Source organism: Muntiacus reevesi, chromosome 4 (genome assembly GCF_963930625.1).
Source record: "Muntiacus reevesi chromosome 4, mMunRee1.1, whole genome shotgun sequence".
Taxonomy (NCBI): domain Eukaryota; kingdom Metazoa; phylum Chordata; class Mammalia; order Artiodactyla; family Cervidae; genus Muntiacus; species Muntiacus reevesi.
This window is the reverse complement of record NC_089252.1, coordinates 109,895,739-109,913,777: the sequence shown is the minus strand read 5'-3', so window position 1 is coordinate 109,913,777 and position 18,039 is coordinate 109,895,739. Positions and strand designations below refer to the sequence as shown.

Sequence of the window (18,039 nt, the reverse complement as noted above, 5' to 3'; positions counted from 1 at the left end):
GCGTGGCAACGAGCGGCTGCGTGGAAGGCGGGTGGGAGCCCAGGACTCCAGCCAGGAGCCAGGAGCGGGATGGATTTCGTTCCCGGCTCAGCCCTGATTCGAGCCCTGTGAGCTCACTGGCAGCGGGAGGCGCGGGGCGGGCGAGCAGACTACCCGAAGGTCGTCCCGCTCTCACAGCCCGGAGGCGAAGCCTCTGTGAGGGCCGAGCGGCTCACACTCCCCCCTCGGAGCCCCCAGAGCCCCCCGCGCGCCCGCCCCCTTAGCTTTACCCTGACGGAAGTCCCGCCTCGCCCGGCCGCCATTGGACCCGGCTTCGGGGGTGGGGGGGGGGTCTCGCCGCGGGTTGGCCGCCCGGCGGCGTGAGTCCTGGGCGGCCACTGCGAGCCCCAGGCTAGGGGCACCTTGCTCAAGAGCCGCGAAGACACGAGAGTCGAGCGCGGAAGGTGGGGGTGGGGGTGGGGGGTGGCGCGGGGCGCCGGGCGCCGAGCGCCGAGCGCCGCCAGCCGGCGGGACTTCCGCCACGGGACCCGGAAAGGGCCGCGCCACCGCTGGTGGGAGTTGTAGTCCGGCCGTGGTTGGGGGGGCCCGCGGCTCATGCGCGGTGCATCGAGGCTTGTTTCACATCTGTAACAACAGGTGAATTGGGCTTTTAATTCTCCCCTTTCGTGCCCCCACCCCCGAGGAGCTTCCCGCAATCGGGGGTGGTCAGCGCGAGGAGGGGGTCCGGGTCCGACCGCCGACTTGGCTGAGAGTGGGGCGGAGAAGCGGGCGGGCCCGAGGAGCAGGCCGGGCATCCTAGGCCTGCCCGGGAAGCCGGCCGGGCCGAGCCTTGAGCGGCCAGGCCTCGGCCTGCCGTTGCCATGGAGCCGGGGCGGGGGCGGGGGCCAGACCGGTCCGCCGGGGCGGGCCTCGTAGCCAGGGGCACCGCGGGGGCCGCGGGAGAAGCCGCTCCATTGGCGCAACGACGCCTCCGCCTCAGGGGATGCTCTGTTTCCCCGAGGCAGGGCCTGGAGGAAGCCCCCGGAGTGCACTGGGACCTTTTGTCTGCCCCCGTGCCGCCTGGACCGTTCGTCCAAAAGGAGGCCTGGTGCATTCGGGCCCCCCTGGTTTGCCCTCTTTTGCACCGACCTTGTCACTGGGGGAGGCCAAGGGGTGAGATGTTCTTTGTTTGCTGGTGGCGACTTGCCCCATTTCGCAGGGGAAGACCTAATGCATGTTGGGTCCTTTGTTTGCAGTGATCTGGAGTCCCAGGAGTCCTCAGAACCCCTGAGCCAGGAGTATGGCGTTAGCATGCTGTCTGGCTAGTCCTCGTGTAGCAACTCTGGTCACCTTAATTATGATTTTTCAAGGCGGAGGTTGTCCACTTTGCAATCCCCATCCACAGGGGCTGGTCATACACTGTAGCAAGTGGACTACATAATGGCCAGTTGCAGATTCTCAACCTGTTTTTGGTTGTAACTGAACTGGTCAGAGCGAAATGAGACATTGTTTGCTGGTTTCCCTTGCAGTTTCTTTGAAGGCGATAATTCCACTGTCATTGTGGGTCTTGACTACATCTTATAATTTACACTTAAGTCTTGGAGTTTCCAGGAGGGAGATTTTTTTTCCCCCTTGATACAGTATTTCGGATTTCCATAGTGCTCTTTATCTATGTAGCTGTTTTAGGTGCATAAAATACATCCTTTGTTGCATTTTCTGCTTTGTAGATTGCCCCCTTACCTTGAAAAGATACTTACTCTCAAAGTGTTTTAATTTGTGGAATTGTGGTCCAAAGTTTATCAGGTGGACCTTCTTGCCTCTTTCAACCTTTGAAGATGTCAATATAAAACAGTCTTCAAAGAATGAACCATGGACCTTGTAGGCAACAGCATGACATCATGGAAGTAAGTAGTATAGTATAAGCAAAGAAAACTTAGGAGCTCAGTACCTTAACTGCGATTTGCATTCTGCCCTGAGGCAGTTACAGCATCCTGAGCAGGCTGTGTAAACTTGTCTGGGAAAATCTGCCTCCATTTCCTTCTCAGGGGAAACAGATTAAGGGAGATAAAGTCTGTGGAAGTACTTTGTAAATGGTACTTTTACCAATAGCAATGGTACTTAACAGTCTTGTTTTCACAACCTGAAAGTGCTTCTTCATCTACCTTAGATAGGTTTCTATTATAATCATAGGGGAGTCTTAACCACTGAAGCAAGTTTTGCTCTGGGCTTGCGGAAAATGCTTTGAGAACTGTACGTCCTTCTTTACCGTGACATTGTATTTCTTGGTATCTTACAGGTTCCGGTATAGGACAGCTCACAACTTGATGGGTATAGAGTGGGTCATGGCTGGTCCTGAAGTGAGGCCAAAGTGTACGATGTGTGTTTCATGCCACTAACAAAACTTGTCCTTGTGTATTAGAGTTAGTAGATGAATTTCAATGGTCCGGAGCAACTTTCTTCCCCTGTGGGGGCCATCACTTTAGTGACCCAGCATTGTACTTCCCAGGAGGAGGCCCAGCCTCGTGATGAGGAATAGCAAAGAGAGAATTCAGCTCCAGTTCAAAAGGATACAAAATCAGAGACTGTCACTGCTCTTGTAAGGTAAGTTGATTTAGCCACGCATACAGAGCAGTGGTGGGTCTCCTGCTCAGCCTCACTGTGAAGCAAAAGGCATGTGTTAAATCCATTTGTGACTGTCTTGGAAGAAGGGTATCATTTAATTATACTCTCTCTCTATCCTTGAATCATCTCAGAGTAACTCTATCTGGAGCTAGGTGGTGTTTCATTATGCAAGAAATCTTGACATAATATTATTTTACTTTTCTCTAGATTATTTAAGAGAGACTCTAAACCACAAAGGTTTCTAACATAATACTGTATAACAGGAAAGGTGATTTTCTTTTAGATTTCTATGAAATTTTCTGTAAAGTATCTCTAAAAGATCCTGTCTTGAATCTCATCATATATATTCTTTAAGACTTATATAGGGAAAGATAGTGTCATATGAGCCTTGGTTGGTGTGGAGAGGATCAGGGGCTTTTTGAAAGCAAAACCAAGTCTATTTACAAGCAAATTAACTGAAAACGTCTTAGCAAGAAAGTATTGATTCTTCAATAAAAATCACTTAGATGTTTTAGATTGTATAATATTCAGATTTTCTTTAAAATCAGAATCTCAAATTCCACCTTTTTTCTTTTAATTTGGATAGAAAGAATCTATAGAATGTAACTGATTAAAGTAAATTGTATCATTGTTGATATTGTATTGAAGTTTTCTCTCTGAGCTACCATATCCTATCGGCTGAAATTTCCGGCATCCCTGGGGGAGAGGAGGCCATCAGGGCAGACCTGCTATGGACCTGAAAGATTCGTCCCCAGGTCAGCCCTCCACCCGCACCCCCCCACGATTTGAGAATGAGAGGGAATAGCAGGCAGGAGCAGGAGTGTAGGCGCCATTAGACTCCCAGTCACGTTGGATTTGCAACTCATCGTGATTTGCTAAAATGTTGTTAGGTGTTTTTAAACTAATGCCACATACCGTTACCGCACTGACACAGGAGTAGTACAGTATTAAAAACTGTGGGGACTTCCCCAGTGGTCCAATGGTTAAGACTCCGTGCTCCCACTGCAGGGGGCACAGTTTTGATCCCTAGTCAGGGAATTAAGATCCCGCATGCCATGTGGCATGGCCAAAAAAAAAGTCTGTAAGTGTGGAGTTGGAGTGTTTTTTACAACAAAACTGTTAAGCCAGAGGTGTTACTTTTGTGCACATGCGTGTTTTTAAGTCTCTAGGTATATTCCTAGTTAAATGTACTAATGAGCAAAATGCAGCAAAGTTTTTGGCCAGCAGTTGAACTTTAACTTAACATTTGTTATTTCATAGAGATTCCGCCTTGAAAAGCTTTTTGTTTTGAAGCACTCTGTGATACTGTCAGTCAAGTCCCATTCCCCAGGGCTTGACTAGGTTTTCTGAAAGCCCAGTACAGCAGTTTGTCCATAAGGCCATCATCAGTCCCATTTCCTGAGAAAAGGGGTCATGTAGGATTTCCTTTCTTCCCACACACCCCAGGATAACTGCAAGTATTGTGATGAGGTGGAAAGACGTGTCTCTCATGATGAAATCATCCCCTTCTGTTTAGGAGGGGTCATGGAGTTTAGGACAGAGAAAAGAAGGAAGCTCTCAATTAGAAGCAAAGACATGTAATTACTTAATAGTGGAGGTGGCCCTTCTATCCTTAAGACTGGAAGCGGTTGGGGCTCATTAGTGAAGAGCTTCATTTTTCTTGTTTTCTGGACTGTGCTCTCTGTGTTACTGAAATCTGCTCTATGGTTCCTGAACCGAAAATGTTAACCACTTTTTTTTGGCCCTCCTTCTTCTTAGGACTCCAGCTTTCCCTCCTGGCCAGAAATGTTCAGCCTGGACTCATTCAGAAAAGGTAAGGATGTGACTGCACTTGTGGCCTCACGCCTGTCTTCCCGGTGATGGGCAGCTGTGAAGCCTGTGAAAATCCCTCTGGTACATATTCACCGCTTACTGAAATCCAACTGTTTTTCTAGGCCAGTGTTTTACACCATTTCCTCTGTGAACCTTTCTTAATTCTATCAACCAAAAACAATCTCTCTCCTTTCTGATTTCCTCAGCACCACCTCTGTACTTTCTCGTGCATCCTCTGTCTGAACCACTCATTGACTCACTAGATTAGAAGCTCCCTGCACCCAGGGCCTCTTTGATCATCCATAGTACTTGGCATAGCGTTTTGCACGTAATAGACCTCAGTAAAAGCTGGTGGAAGTGGATTTAGTCATTGTTTTATATTAGTGGTTAGAGAAATTGCTGCAAGACTCGAAATCAGTACCCTCCAGCAGCTGGGATGAGAGGGCTGCACACGCAGTAGAAGAGTTGAGCCATGACAGGGCGAGAGGACAATGTTCAAGAGCTTCTTGTAGAAAGTGGTGTAGCTGGTGAAGATTCAAGGCACCAGATCGCAAAGGCATTGTATATCTTAGACAGGAGCATGACTTTTCTCCTTTAAGGGAATAAGGAGTACAACATCTGTCACCTGTATTAAAGCTGACCATGAGCCTCCTATCTGTGCATATTTGACAAATGAGAACCGTAGCAGGCCATCCATAACTGCTGATGAAAAAGATGCTCCCAGTTGTGTCTGCTCTCCGACTTGTGTCCCTGGAAGCCTGGAAAACCTTGGCCAGTCGCCCACTGAATGGGGCCAAAAGGAGGCTGGATGCTCCAGGTCTCAGAGCCACCTCTTCCTGTCTCCTTGTTTGTTTTCAGCCGCTCCATCTGTTTTCATACTTCATGAAAAAACTAATTTTTGTCTTCCTCGTTGTGTCGGTTAACTGTGTCTAATAGGAAAACACTGAACTTGAGTGTGGACAGCAAGCACATTTTGAGCTGAAAATTAAGTACATTTAATTGCTCTGTGTTTATCTCCTCATCAGTGGGTGTTGATGTCCACCCACTTGTAACAGTTGGACGAAAATGGGTTCTCTCCTGGTGGGAGTGTCTGAATTAACAGTACTGATTTCTTAAAGAGATGGACAGCCCAATAAAATTAGAGTCCTCATCCTCCTCACTGTGATAGGGAAATGGTACCAGATGAGAGTTTCAGGGCAAAATTCCTTTCCAGCCTTTTCTACTTCACTTTCTAGGCTGGAAATTGATTTATTCAAGAGGTTTTCTGTCGGGGTGACACTTTTAGCACTCATCTTAGTGGGAAGCAGCAGAACCTGACTGAGCCAAAGCTACCGACCCCGATGCCCAATTTACATCGCACTTCTGTGTCTCACTGGCCGAGGAGGCTTGGGTGGAGACCAAGCCTCGCTGTGCCTCCTTCTTCACTATCTAAGTGGTCATAGAGTTGTTATAAGGATCAGATGAGTTAATATGTATACAGAGCTTAGAACAGTGCCTGACACCTGGTAAATTCACAAATCCATGGTATTAAGTAGTTTGAGGACATAATAATCAGACACAGTCTGAATTTGGGGCCTTGCTTTCCACACAGTTTAGTATTTTTACCAAGAGCTGTCTTATGCTTGAAGGTCTCCAGGAAAACCATTAATCAGAGAGTCACTTATTTGAATATTTTCCTTCAGGCAAACCTCCCTTTCCATGACTATAAGGCTGAATGCTTCTCCTGTCTTCTGGTTTTTGGTTTGCATCATAACCTTGACAGTTGGTCATGACAGGCTTCCCAGTTGGCCCTAGTGGTAAGGCACCCACCTGCCAATGCAGGAGATGAAAGAGACACAGTTTTGATTCCTGGGTCGGGAACATCCCCCAGAGAAGGGCATGGCAACTCACTCCAGTATTCTTGCCTGGGAAATCCCATGGACAGAGAAGCCTGGCGGACTACAGTCCACGGAGTTGCAAAGAGTCAGACATGATTGAGCGATTTAGCGCGCACACACCCAGCTTGTATAGCCCTTCTTTATCTCCTAGGGAGTTTTTCTGTTTCTTTGTTCCTCGTGGTGAAACTATGAGCTCCCTAGGGCATTATGAATCTTGAGAGAAAATGTTAACATGGTATAAAGGTGGAGTCAAACTGGCTAGGGTTCCAATTTGGTCCCCATTACCACTAACGAGGTGTTAACTTACCTGTTTCCCTACCTTTAGGGGTGCAGTGAAGATAGAGGTGATATATGAAAAGCTCTTGGCTGTAGTCTGTCCCCGGCCCTTAGCCATAGGTTGGCAGGCATTTGATAAATGTGAGTAAGTTGATCTATTTGGGGTAACAGCCATATAGCTCATGTTTTTCTAGAGAGTGACAGCCTTGCTTCAATATGCAGTGTGCTGTATGGCTGCAAAATTGAGCACCTGCTGTGTACAGGCCACTAGGGTGGAGATAGTTGTGTTTCAGAGATGATTTCTGGTACTCAGGGGTTTATGTTCTCGATGGGGTGGACCTTTTTATGGTTTGAAGGTAATGGCCTAGCAATTCTCTGTAGCGTTGTGGACAGTGGCCCCCTGGGTCTTGTGGCTACCATCTTTCCTATTATGTAATTAAATAGAGCTGCCAATGTCTGCCAACTAGAAAACTTGTGTGCCTGGTAACTAACCTGTTATTACCTTTGCCAGCATCTTCACAGTTTTCTTGTCTCTCAGCTGTAATGCCATCAGAATCAGGCCACAAAGAGCAAGCTGAGTCTTTCTTTTATAGTCCACACAGAACTTTGAAAAATACCATATCAACCTCAAGAATGTGCAGTTTTCCTCCAGCTCCAGTGGTCAGAAGAGGGCTCTGTGATGTTGTTGTGGAACTGTAACAACCTTCCCTCAGTTACTGGAAACGCTTAATGGAATAAAATAATCATCAAATCACGTATTCTTTTTTTTTCCCAAGCCAGCACCCTTGGACATGAATGAAGACCTTCCTCAATTAGGAAAGGAGAGATTCAGCTGGTCGTTTACAACCTTAGCTTCAAGGCAGAGCCAGAATTAATTCCAAGATAAACCTTGATCTTAGGCACTTGGTTCCAGAAGTAACAGCACTTCTGCTGTAACACCATCTATGTTTTCCGCAAATCACACACCTATATATAATGTTTTAAGAGGGCTTATGGCAGAAATAGAGTTGAGGCAATACACTGGCAACTTTATGACCAGGATATGACAAAAATTGTCATGGGCGACTGGGAAGGAGCTTTGGCCCACCGAGGCAGGCGGCTTAGTGTGATGCAGAAAATGTACAAGGAGCCTTCTAAGTGAGCAGAGCTGGCAGCTGCTGAGACAGCACCCGCGGAGGTGGAGCCCTGAGCCCGCGGGGCCGCCCTGAAGCAGAGAGTGCTGCTGGGAATGTGGGGGAGGGGACCCTGAGTGCAAGTCTGCGGTTCCCCCAACACTGTATTATGAAAAAATTCAGAAATACTGAAATGTTGAGGCAGTTGTATAGTGAGCACCCGTGTGTCTACCACCTCGATCCCCTACAGGCCCTTGACTTTAATTTTTAAAAAATAAAGCTGAAGGGGCTTTTTCTTTTCCTGTTGAAAAGGATCATTCCACTCCCACCTTTCAGTTCCTTTGCCTTAGAAGAATTAGATCTGAACCAAAGGTTCTTAGGTTTCACTGATGTCATTCCCCCACATTTGCCAATCGTGTATGAGCTAATTTGCATGACAGAAAGGGGCATCATTTTTGCACGGTGGGCTGTTTTTCAAGTGTGTGGCATGTGTGTGACTGTCTCTTGGCTCCTCTCCTCCCGCATTTATTATAGCAAAACGTGGGGCAGAGAGCAGAGAGCTCATGCACCTTTCTCCCCACGCCGGTGTTCTCTGATGTTGTCACCACATAGGTGGTTTTAAAGACCTTACACCTTTAGCCATCGATTTCCACCTTCCCGTGGAATGCTCAGTGAGCATTTTAATTTTAGTTCGTGTATATCAAAATTTTGGAACTTCCTAAAAATGTACTTTATAGGTCACTGGTGGGTAGTATTTAGTCTCCCAAGTGAATGGAAATATTTGGAATGGTAAATCATTAACTTCAAGAAAGAGAAGACTAGAAAGTGTGGATCTGATACTGGCTCTTGGGGAGGACGCCAGCAGTCAAGTAGTCCCTTCTCTCCCCAATTTAGAGAGAGAGAGAGTAATTTGAGATCCGGTGGCTCGTGCAGAGAGCCTATAGCAGATGCAGGGATAGTTTCCATAAGTGGAAGACAGATAAGTGGAAGAACCCGGCCGATTTGCTTGGTACCGTGAGACTGTGGAGAAGCTTATGGGATGGGCATTATACTCAAGGAGGGTAGCTGGAAGAACCAGGATAGTTTGGGGGCTTCCTTGAGGGCCAAAGGGAAACGGAGGCTGTCATGTGTCCCATCTGTATCTATGAAACAACTGCCTTCTTTCTGAGCGGTTGGCACTGTTTCTCAGAACCTGTGACTGGCTCCAGGTGCCACCCTGGTGCCCAGAGCGCCTCCTGGGTGCTCTGGGGTGAGTCATTGCAGGGGTCTGTACCGGTGAGGGGTGGGACCTCGTCACCCTGATGCCCTCTCTCTTTCCCCAGATCGGGCCCAGCACAGGCAGCGTCAGTGCAAACTCCCCCCGCCCCGTCTTCCACCCATGTGTGTCAACCCTGCCCCTGGAGGGACCATCTCTCGAGGTAAGGGAGGAGCCGTGTCTCCAGCACCAGCTGGGTCCAGGGCCTGCGGGGAGGCGGGCGGCACGGGGAGCCTGGGTGCCAGGGCCGTAGGCCTCTGGAAGGGGGGCGAGGAGGAGCGGGGATAGCAGAGCTCTTGCTGCCCTCAGGGAGGCATCATTCGGAGAGGTCCGGGTTATTCCAGGATGCTCGGCCGCTTGGCTCAGACCCTCCTCGGGTGACCAGGGATGAAGCCCAGGTCCGCCTGGGTGTCTGGCTCCAGGGCGGAGACGCAGGGGGCTCGGACCTTCTAGGCACTCTCGGCTCAGGTCTCTCAGAAGACGCAGTGCGCTCGTAGCAGGGCCAGAGCAGAGAGCCCGGCTCGACCCAGTGCCCCCGTCTGGAGGCTTTGGGGACGCCTGACAGATCCCCATCTACCTCCTCCGGCACCTCAAAGCACTTTACTGACCCTCAGCTCTGTCCCTCGGGCTGTTTGGCAAGGTAGCTGTCCCTTTGATTGGGGAGAGTGTCAGAGCCCCCAGACAGGTGGCCGCTCACCTCAGAGCCCGCTGGCACCCAGGGCAGGGCCAGTCACAGGACCCAGGGAGGCGTCTCTGCCTGTGAGTGTGTCTTCTCTTCCCTCAGACTCCAAATCTTCTCCAGGTCTGCTGAGACCAGTGCTCCTGGCCCAACAGCTCTCTTCCCAGCTCCATTGGCTGCCTGTTCACGCCGCTCCCTCAGGTTTTTAGTGGAAGAACACTTCTACAGTTCTTAGAGTCTTTGCCTTCTGTGAAGACGGCATGTCCACCTGAGGCTCTGTCTGTAAAGTGCTTTGAAGGTCAAGAGCGCAGGAAGGGTGTGGGGAGCACCCAGCACCCCCAGTTCTGCAGCGCACGCTGCTCCGTGTTCCCACGGTTTCTGCACACACCGGCCCCTGCTGCGCTGGCCCTGCCTACAGACAGCAGTGTAGAAATCAGTCCTTCCGGCCCCTCTGACCGTTTGACTTAGGTGTTAAAGAAATGCCACCCCCTACCATTGCCAAAACAAGAGTTGATTGCCCTTTTTTCTTTCTTTCTTAAAATGCCCTGTAACTCGAAAAGGCTGAACGTTAACATTTCCAACATGGCAGGTGAGTGGCTCTGAGAGTGTCAGATGTGCTTTGGCTAAGCTTACAGATGGTTAGTCGGGATTAACCAGGCAGCATGACTAGGCAGTGCCTCCTGGAGCACACGCAGAGGAGAAGGCCGCTGCTCTCGGGAGCAGCAGCTGCTCCCCGTGGGGCAGCCCAACAGGCCCTGCACTGTCGCCCCGGAGGAACGGACATCCCCCACCCCGAGCCTGATTGCCTTCTCACAGCTGCGTCTCCAGAAGGCATCTGGGTGTGTGCATCTTTGCCTTCCCTTTCTCTCTCTTTTTTTAAGCTAGAAAGGGTGCTTGCCTCTGTTCCTTTGTGACGGGAGCAACAACCCCTTATCCACGTGACTCTTGGACCTTTCTGCCATGCTCTCTAATTCCCTAGAGGCTTTGCTGGTACCTCTGTCCTGAAGAAGGAAGTGCGGGGCAGAAAGAGTCTCTCTGGTATTCAAATGGGAGAATAGTGCTCGAAAAATGGTGGCCACTGAAAGAGGTTACGGTGCCCATCCGAGTCAGATTTGAAATTGGAAAAAAAATATCACCTCCTTTCCCAATCTACCCCTGACTCGACCATCAACCTCTTACCAAGGGCTTGTTTCAAAGTCAGGGGTGAATAAATTAAGAACCTTGTCCCATCCCCTCCCCTGGGAATCTTTCTCACCCACACAGATCTGGGATGTAGAGCACTGGAAAGTGACATAGAATAACTCACCTGCTGGCAGGATCCTGGAGACCACAGTACTGGTCCTGTCCTTTCCCTGGTGTAGACGCGTCACCTCTTGGTGTGGTGGTGTGCCTCAGGGGCCCCTGTGGCTTTCCATACATTGATGGGAAAGCTGTGAGAATGGGTAAGGTGGTCAGGGTGGTCCCCTAGCCCCTGTAGGTCCCATTACCTTTCTTGTTGCCAAACAGATGGGCCATTTCTTGCCATTTGACTGTCCATAAAATATCAAACTCTGACTAGGTGGACAGAACATTAACCCAGGTTTTTACAGATGTCAGTGGCCCCTCTCTTTTCCCTCCAGAAGTTCTCTGGTCTGCCCGAAGTACAGACTATCTCAGGCTTCCTCCTGTTGCTTTTTCCTGGGGCCACCAAAGTTTAGAATCCTCAAATCCCCCTCCTGCGTATTCAGCAGGTTTTTAACCTTAAGTGCATGCTGCTAGATGTCACTAGCACTTTGAGTACCCGATGTTGTGCTTGATCCAGAAGTAATGGAGAGATCTCTGAGCCAATTAACCCTTCCTTTTTTCAGAACTTCCCTCCTTTTTCACAGGCAGAGGAGTCAACTTTCTCTTCCCAATGAATGGACAGTAGAAGAGAAGGCTTAATGTTGGTGGAAAGGCACAGGGGCATGCCTGAACCCCCTTTAATTTTCTTCAAGGTCCTCTAAAGCAGGAGTCGGCAAACTTTCTTTAAGTCAGAGAGTACACGTTCCAGTCTTTGCAGGCCATGTGGTTTCTCATGCAGCTACTTAACTCTGTCATTGTAGCACTAAAGCAGTAATAGATAATACAGAAATGAGTGAGCATGGCTATGTTCCAATAAAGCTTCATTTATGACAACCCAACAGGGAATGAGTGGCTTTGGTCTGCAGATTACAGTTTGGCCACCCATGCTCTAGACTAACGGAGAGATCACAGAACCAGACGTGTTCCAAGACCTGGTCTAAGAGTTGCCCCCATTTTGGAAAAGGCAGTGAGGTTTGTGGAGGTGAAATATTTGCTCAAGGTGACACTAGCTATTAGAACCCAGATGGAGAAAATGAAATAGGAAAAGAGGGCAGAGAGCTTACCAGGGAAGGAGCTAGTTGGTTGGCATCCATCACCTGACTTTTTTTTTTTAACATGAAATCTCAAACGTTTGTTTGAGATATGTTTTGTAAAATAGAGAAAACAGTATGATGAATCCCTGTGTACCTGGCTTGAACAATGAAGAAGCTCATGGCCGATCTTCCTTTCCACTTTGTGCCCTCTGGAAGCAAATCCATGAGATCACAGCATTTCAACCTCAGCTTAAGTGACTGTCAGAGCAGAGTGCTATTCTAAGGGTTTCCTAAAACACAGGATGAGCCCCGGCCCTGCTTTCCAGGTGAGGTCTAGGCTGTTGCCTCCTTCAGCTTTCAGATCCCATAGTTTCCAGAATTTGGCCTCACCTGCTGTTGCCACTCCCTAACTTGCTAAACTTCTGGATTCTTTTGAGGGAATTTGGGCTGCTAAAAACCCTTGAAAACTACTACTGAAGCTGGGTGGCTGCCTTAGCTTTTGGCAAATTAAAGTGCCACTTGGCCACGAAGCTCTGGTAGCATCATTTTCTGCTCCAAGGGTCTTGCCATTCCTAGATGGATCATGTGGGGTAGAGGGGTTTGACACGGATGATGATATCCCTTTGTGAGGTCAACCATCGGTGCCAGGGCCGCCTTCCCCTTTTCCTGCTTTTATGGTTAAACACTGAGGAGGGGAGGGAGGAAAAGGAGATACAGCTGCCCCCTTCTGCCCTGGATCTGCTTCCGAGGGCCCTGTCCCCCATTGTCGCAGGCCTCAGAGAGCAGAGGCGCCTCTGCCAGAGCACTTTGTAAATCCCTCTTCCACACATCCCCATTTTATCTTAACCACAGCCATACCAAGTGAGTAGAGCAGGTTCGTCCTCATTTTCCCCAGTGATAAAATGGCCCAAGGTTCACAGCTGGCAAATGGTAGACTTGGAACTGAGCCCAGGTGTTAGAACTTAAATCCATGTTCTTGTCATAGGCCAGTGGTTCTGAGTGTGACCGCAGACCGGCAACCTCAGTATTATCTGGAAACTCGTTAAAAATGCAGATCTTGGACCCCGCTCCAGAGCTAATGACTAAGAAACTGTGGAGGGTGCCTCCCAGTAACGTTTCAACAAGCTCTTCAGGGGATCCTGGGAATCTTATCTAGAATTATAAAACAAACAAACAACAAACAACCCTCACCCCCACCCCAGCTTACCTTCAGCTGCACTGCTAACGTCTTACAAAGGCCTCCTTCCAAGGGACCTTGAGGCCCCTTGCTGTCTCTGCCCCAAGAAAGCAGATTCAATCTGATTCCCACCTGACCCGAAACCCTGCTCCTCAGTGCAGGAAGAGGCAAGAAGAGGCATGAGCCTGGAGGAACCCTGGGGCAGTGGTTTGGAGGCAGAACCCCATCTGGCTTTCACACAGGTGCAGAGCAGCAGCAGCTTCAGACTTTCACTGCTGCACCAGCTCAGTTCTTGGGCACAGGGTCTGAATCGGGTATTTTTCACCTTTCACTCCTGTTCTGGAGATTCAGTCTGGTTTGCTAATATTCAATAGGTCTTCCCTGTCCTGGTTCCAGATTCTTCAATAGTTGTAAGCCATTAAATGAGGTGGCTGTGCCCCGCTTTGCAGTAATCACTATCTTAAAGTCAGCCTGCTGGAGTGCAAGCCAATTTGCCAGGGCAGTAGAAGCGATCTACCAGCACTGGGTGGGACCCAGAGGGAACTTCTACTTAATTTCTTTGGGTGGACATTGAGCCTGTCCTGTTTCCCAAAAAAACCCACTCTCTCTTCCGGCCTTCAGATGACGAGTTTGTGGGTTTGGGTTTACTAGGGGAGTGATTTCTGCAGGATCCCAGACCGATCCAGTCGGCCCACCGGTCGACTGAAGTGTGAAATCGGCTCGGTCCCGGGTCCGCCCGTCCGGCAGGGGGCGCGCGGTGCCCGAGCCTCCCGTTCCTGCCCTTCTGCCAGGTCCCTGCCCGGCTCGGGAGTCGCGGGGGCGGGCGGGAGCGAGATGGCGACCGCCAGGAGACTCATGGCGCTGGCCGCCGGCGTCTCTCCGCGCCTGCGGCCGTCGGGTCCCCGCGCCATCGGGCGACAGGGACGCCCGCGCGGCCTCTCGACAGGCTGCTCCCGCCACGACCGCACCCAGGAGGCCGCCGAGGCCGAGGCGGCCCCCGGCGAGCCTGGGGAAGGCGATGGAAGCATGGTGAACGGTGAGGGCAGTGGCGGGGGCAGCCAGGCTGCGATGCCCTTGACTCCTGGGGATGGCAGAGCTAGGGGCGCGGGCCGGGGTCGGGCCCTCTTCGGTATGGCTGAGACAGCCATTCAGTGGCGGGCCGCAGCCCAACTGCTGTAAAACAGTGTGGCTCAGGTCCAAGTGGACCCCAAGCGCAGAGGTCTGGGACTGGAGCGCCTGCACCTGGCAACAGTAGGTGAGAGGTGCGTACCACGGGGGAGCCGGGAAAACAGGTGAACGTCCAGTTCCTGCCAGGTCGGCGGTCTAGGGTTAGAGCATCACGGGTAAGCACACCCTTCCCGTTGTAAGAAAAAGGGAAGGCTCAGTATACATCTGGGACTTTAGGATCTGAAATAGAGACAGAATGATTGCTCTAAGTGGATCCCAGCGCTTGCCCCCTGATTAGTGCAGGAAATGATACTAGTAAGAGCACCCCTGCCGATCAAGGATGGACAGAGAGTGCGCTAGCCTCTGCCTCTCTATAGAGCTGGAGTGGGTACCACTGCACATCTCTATTATATGTGTCTAGCGGGCTACTTGAAGTTAGGTCCTTCTGTGGGATGGAAGCCCTTTGAATCTGCTTACATACTGTTTCTTGGCTACTTGATTCTTAGTAGTTTTAAGAGTTATCCTTCAGAAGGAGATAGGGCCAGGCAGAATCTTCTCTCTTGGCTAGTTGACAGGGGAGTCTGCTTCACGGAAACAGTTTGAACCCAGGCAGCAGAGTTACAGCACAGCTTGTGGAGGAGCGTTTTCAGAACACAGAGACTTTCCCAACACCACGGCCATTCTCGTGTGTTCTGTGGGGATCAGTGTGAAGGGCTGTGAAGACGTTCCCCACATGACTTATGATTGATGTGCACAGGTGCATATATGTATATATACACACACACACACACAGGCCCTACAGAAATATTTTCTGGAGCTGAATTATAAGCCAGACACTGTGGGTGGAGAATGAAAAAGCTTTCCATCTCCTCTGACCCTGCATCTCTTGAAGGTCCACTGTGGTGCTTCGGGACTCTTCCTTCTGTTTTCAGCCACTCTCAGCAGGATTCTTCATGGTTTCTCTAAGTCCTCTGTTTGGCACAAGCTGCCTCTAGGTGGACATCTCACCCATTTGTGCTCTGGGATTGATCCTGGGTGCAAGTAAACAAATGTAAGGTATCTCTCATGATGTTTGATGCATCCTGCCTCCACTTGGTTCACTGCAGTGAACTCCTGGGAGGACCAGCTCGTGCCTGTGGCTCAGCTCTGGAGGTCTCTAATCAGTGTCCCTACACATAATCTGGCTGAAAGGGGAGCCCTTTGGCAGGGTGCTGAGGTGATTGAGAACTGCGGCCTGGTGTTGAGACTGCAGCCTTCCCTCCCTTCTGTGTATCTGTTGTTTGAGGAGGGGCCTTGCACTGTATTGATCTCCTGTGTGTGTGTGTGTGTGATTTATTTTGTTTTGTTTTTTTCTGTTTAGTGCTTTCTTTCAGACATCAGATTATGGGGGGTTGCTGCCATGTAGGCTTCTGTAGCTGATGTGTGAAGTCAGGAGCTTGGATGAGGAAGAGGATGCTGGCTGGTTCCCCTCTGGTGTTTGGGGCATTGGCCCTTCTCTTTCACAAGGAGATGCTTGTCCAGTGGGTCTAGCTCCACTGTCCCCTGTAAACCCTGAAGCCATTTGCCCCTCCTTTTTAAGATGCTCCTGGGTGGTTTGGGGCCACGAGCCAACATCCTCAGTATCCAGCCCAGGGTTGCCCTGAAACATACCCCACAGAGTTTTTAAAACAACACAACTATAATGCTTTGTCCTTATTTTCTTAGCTTCTAGGGACCTATTAAAAGAGTTTCCACAGCCCAAAAATCTTCTCAACAGTGTGATTGGAAGAGCCCTTGGCATCTCACATGCAAAAGACAAATTGGTCTACGTGCACACAAATGGACCGAAGAAAAAGGTAACTGGTGGCAGGAAAACACGTTGGTCTGAGTCTCAGGAAGGAAACCAGGTGCCCTTTTCTCCCCCAGATTTCTCGTCAGGGAGACCGTAGTGTAGGTTTTTTGAATTGAGAATGGTCAGCAGAGAATCTCAGAACAAAGCTAGGTCTGGAGAAGAGTCTAGTTTAGGGAAAGGAAACATGGGCAAGTGAAGCGAGACGTTCTCACATTTTGTGTGACAGGCCACTGTAGTGGGTCCTGGTACTGATCCCTCCTCAACTTCCTGGAACTGTGGAGGGTTAGAGTTGATGATAATTCCTGCTCCCAGAGTCTTGTAGGTCCTGGGACCAGGAAGCATGCAGGCAAACCATTCTGAATGAAGATTTTTAAGAATAAGGGTGGGTCCCACCTTGCCCTCTGACTGGAACATGGCACTTTGAAGAAGCAAAGCAACTTGAGGTGGGACAGTGGCTTGGTGGGGGTTGGGGGGGGGATTGGAGCCTTCCAAGGAGCTAATGATGGGGTCGGGGTTCTGTCTTGCACTCAGCCCTGCTGCCATGAGGTCTGTAGCTTTCCTGTGGATTCTCCGTGTGATTTGTAATACCTTTGTAGTCCAGAGAGGCAAGGGTTCTAATTCTCTCTTCTCTTCCTCAGAAAGTCACCCTCCACATAAAGTGGCCCAAGAGCGTGGAGGTAGAAGGCTATGGCAGCAAGAAGATTGACGCTGAGAGGCAGGCTGCAGCCGCGGCCTGTCAGCTGTTCAAGGTGACCCTCCCCGCAGGAGAACCACGCAGACCTCCCTCCTGGGAACTTCTTGCAGTAATGGTCTTCCTGGGACCAGGTGCTCCTAGGTTTAGGATGGCAGAGTGTTCAACCACTCAACCTGTCCTGAGCCCTTTTCATCATGTGGCTCCTTTTTTGCTTCAGCCATTGAGGGAACAAATGAATATTATTTTCTTGCCTCTGTAGTTAGTTACTTTCTGTGGTTTCAGAAACCACAGCGAAGAACCTCTTTGTGGAGGGCACTCCCTTTGTACTGATAGACTTCTATCTTGGCTTCTGTTGTTTTTCTCTCTGTTATTTCATATAGGTTTTTCCTTGAGGCCCCATAGTCCTCCTGCTTACAATGAAAGAGTAATAGTCATTTCTCTATCACTTCCCACTGATTGGACATGGGTTGCGTTGAGTTTTTGGTCAGGCAGCAGTTACCAGCTCTTCACTGTTGCTCTCAGTCTTTCTTTCCCTCCCTAACTGACTCCCTTCATGGCTATGCCATCCTTGGATCTTCCTCACATTCCCTGGTCTTTGCTCTGCCAGGGACAAAGCTGCATTCCTTCAGCTTCTCTCCTGCTCACAGTCTGCAGACTTCATTGTCCTGCTTCCTTCCTGGATCTGAGGAGGAAAGTCCCTCTTCCCATCCTGGGTCTCCATACAACTCTTCTCTTTTCTCTCTCCTCTCTCTGCATCTTCTCCATCCCACCTCTCACCCTTTTATTTAATTTTCCAATCCTTCTTCATCTGATTCTTTTCTGTAGGCATCAAAACTTCTCAGTGTTGGGTAATTCCCTGGCAGTCCAGTGGTTGGGACACTGCGCTCTCACTGCCGAGGGTGCAGGTTCGATCCCTGGTTGGGGAACTGGGATCCTGCAAGCAGTAGGGAGGCTTAGCCGAAAAAAAAGCCTTCAGTGTTCTGATCCCTTCCCCAGGCCCAGCTTCCCTGCACACAGCTCTCTGTGCTTGTGGTCTGCATTCTCTCCGCTCGAATGCCGCAGCCCTTGCTGTGGTCTCCAGTTCCCTTCACATCCTTGCAGGGTTTCGTGGTGACTGTCGGCTGACGGGCAGCTTTGCCAGGCTCACAGCCTCTCTCCAGTCCTCACTCTGCTTGAATGTCTTGTGGCTTTGGCGCCGTGG

The 18,039-nt window shown here is 50.1% G+C and overlaps 1 protein-coding gene across 11 annotated transcripts in view; it reads left to right on the top strand.

The window, feature by feature from the left end:
• Positions 1 to 511: 511 nt before the first annotated feature.
• Positions 512 to 18,039, top strand: part of DHX30 (DExH-box helicase 30) — a 28,482-nt gene continuing 10,954 nt past the window's right edge. The window contains exons 1-9 of one of the 11 annotated variants that reach the window (XM_065933820.1): positions 589 to 636; positions 2,276 to 2,349; positions 2,486 to 2,580; positions 3,250 to 3,356; positions 4,360 to 4,414; positions 9,001 to 9,096; positions 10,173 to 10,201; positions 16,018 to 16,148; positions 16,783 to 16,893. In XM_065933820.1, the coding sequence (XP_065789892.1) occupies positions 3,332 to 3,356; positions 4,360 to 4,414; positions 9,001 to 9,096; positions 10,173 to 10,201; positions 16,018 to 16,148; positions 16,783 to 16,893 (447 nt within the window). In that variant the 5' untranslated portion in view covers positions 589 to 636; positions 2,276 to 2,349; positions 2,486 to 2,580; positions 3,250 to 3,331. Of the gene's footprint in view, positions 637 to 1,774; positions 1,884 to 2,275; positions 2,350 to 2,398; positions 2,581 to 3,249; positions 3,357 to 4,359; positions 4,415 to 9,000; positions 9,097 to 10,172; positions 10,202 to 13,968; positions 14,183 to 16,017; positions 16,149 to 16,782; positions 16,894 to 18,039 lie in introns of those variants that run through there. The other 10 variants (XM_065933818.1, XM_065933816.1, XM_065933817.1 and 7 more) reach the window with 10 other exon arrangements.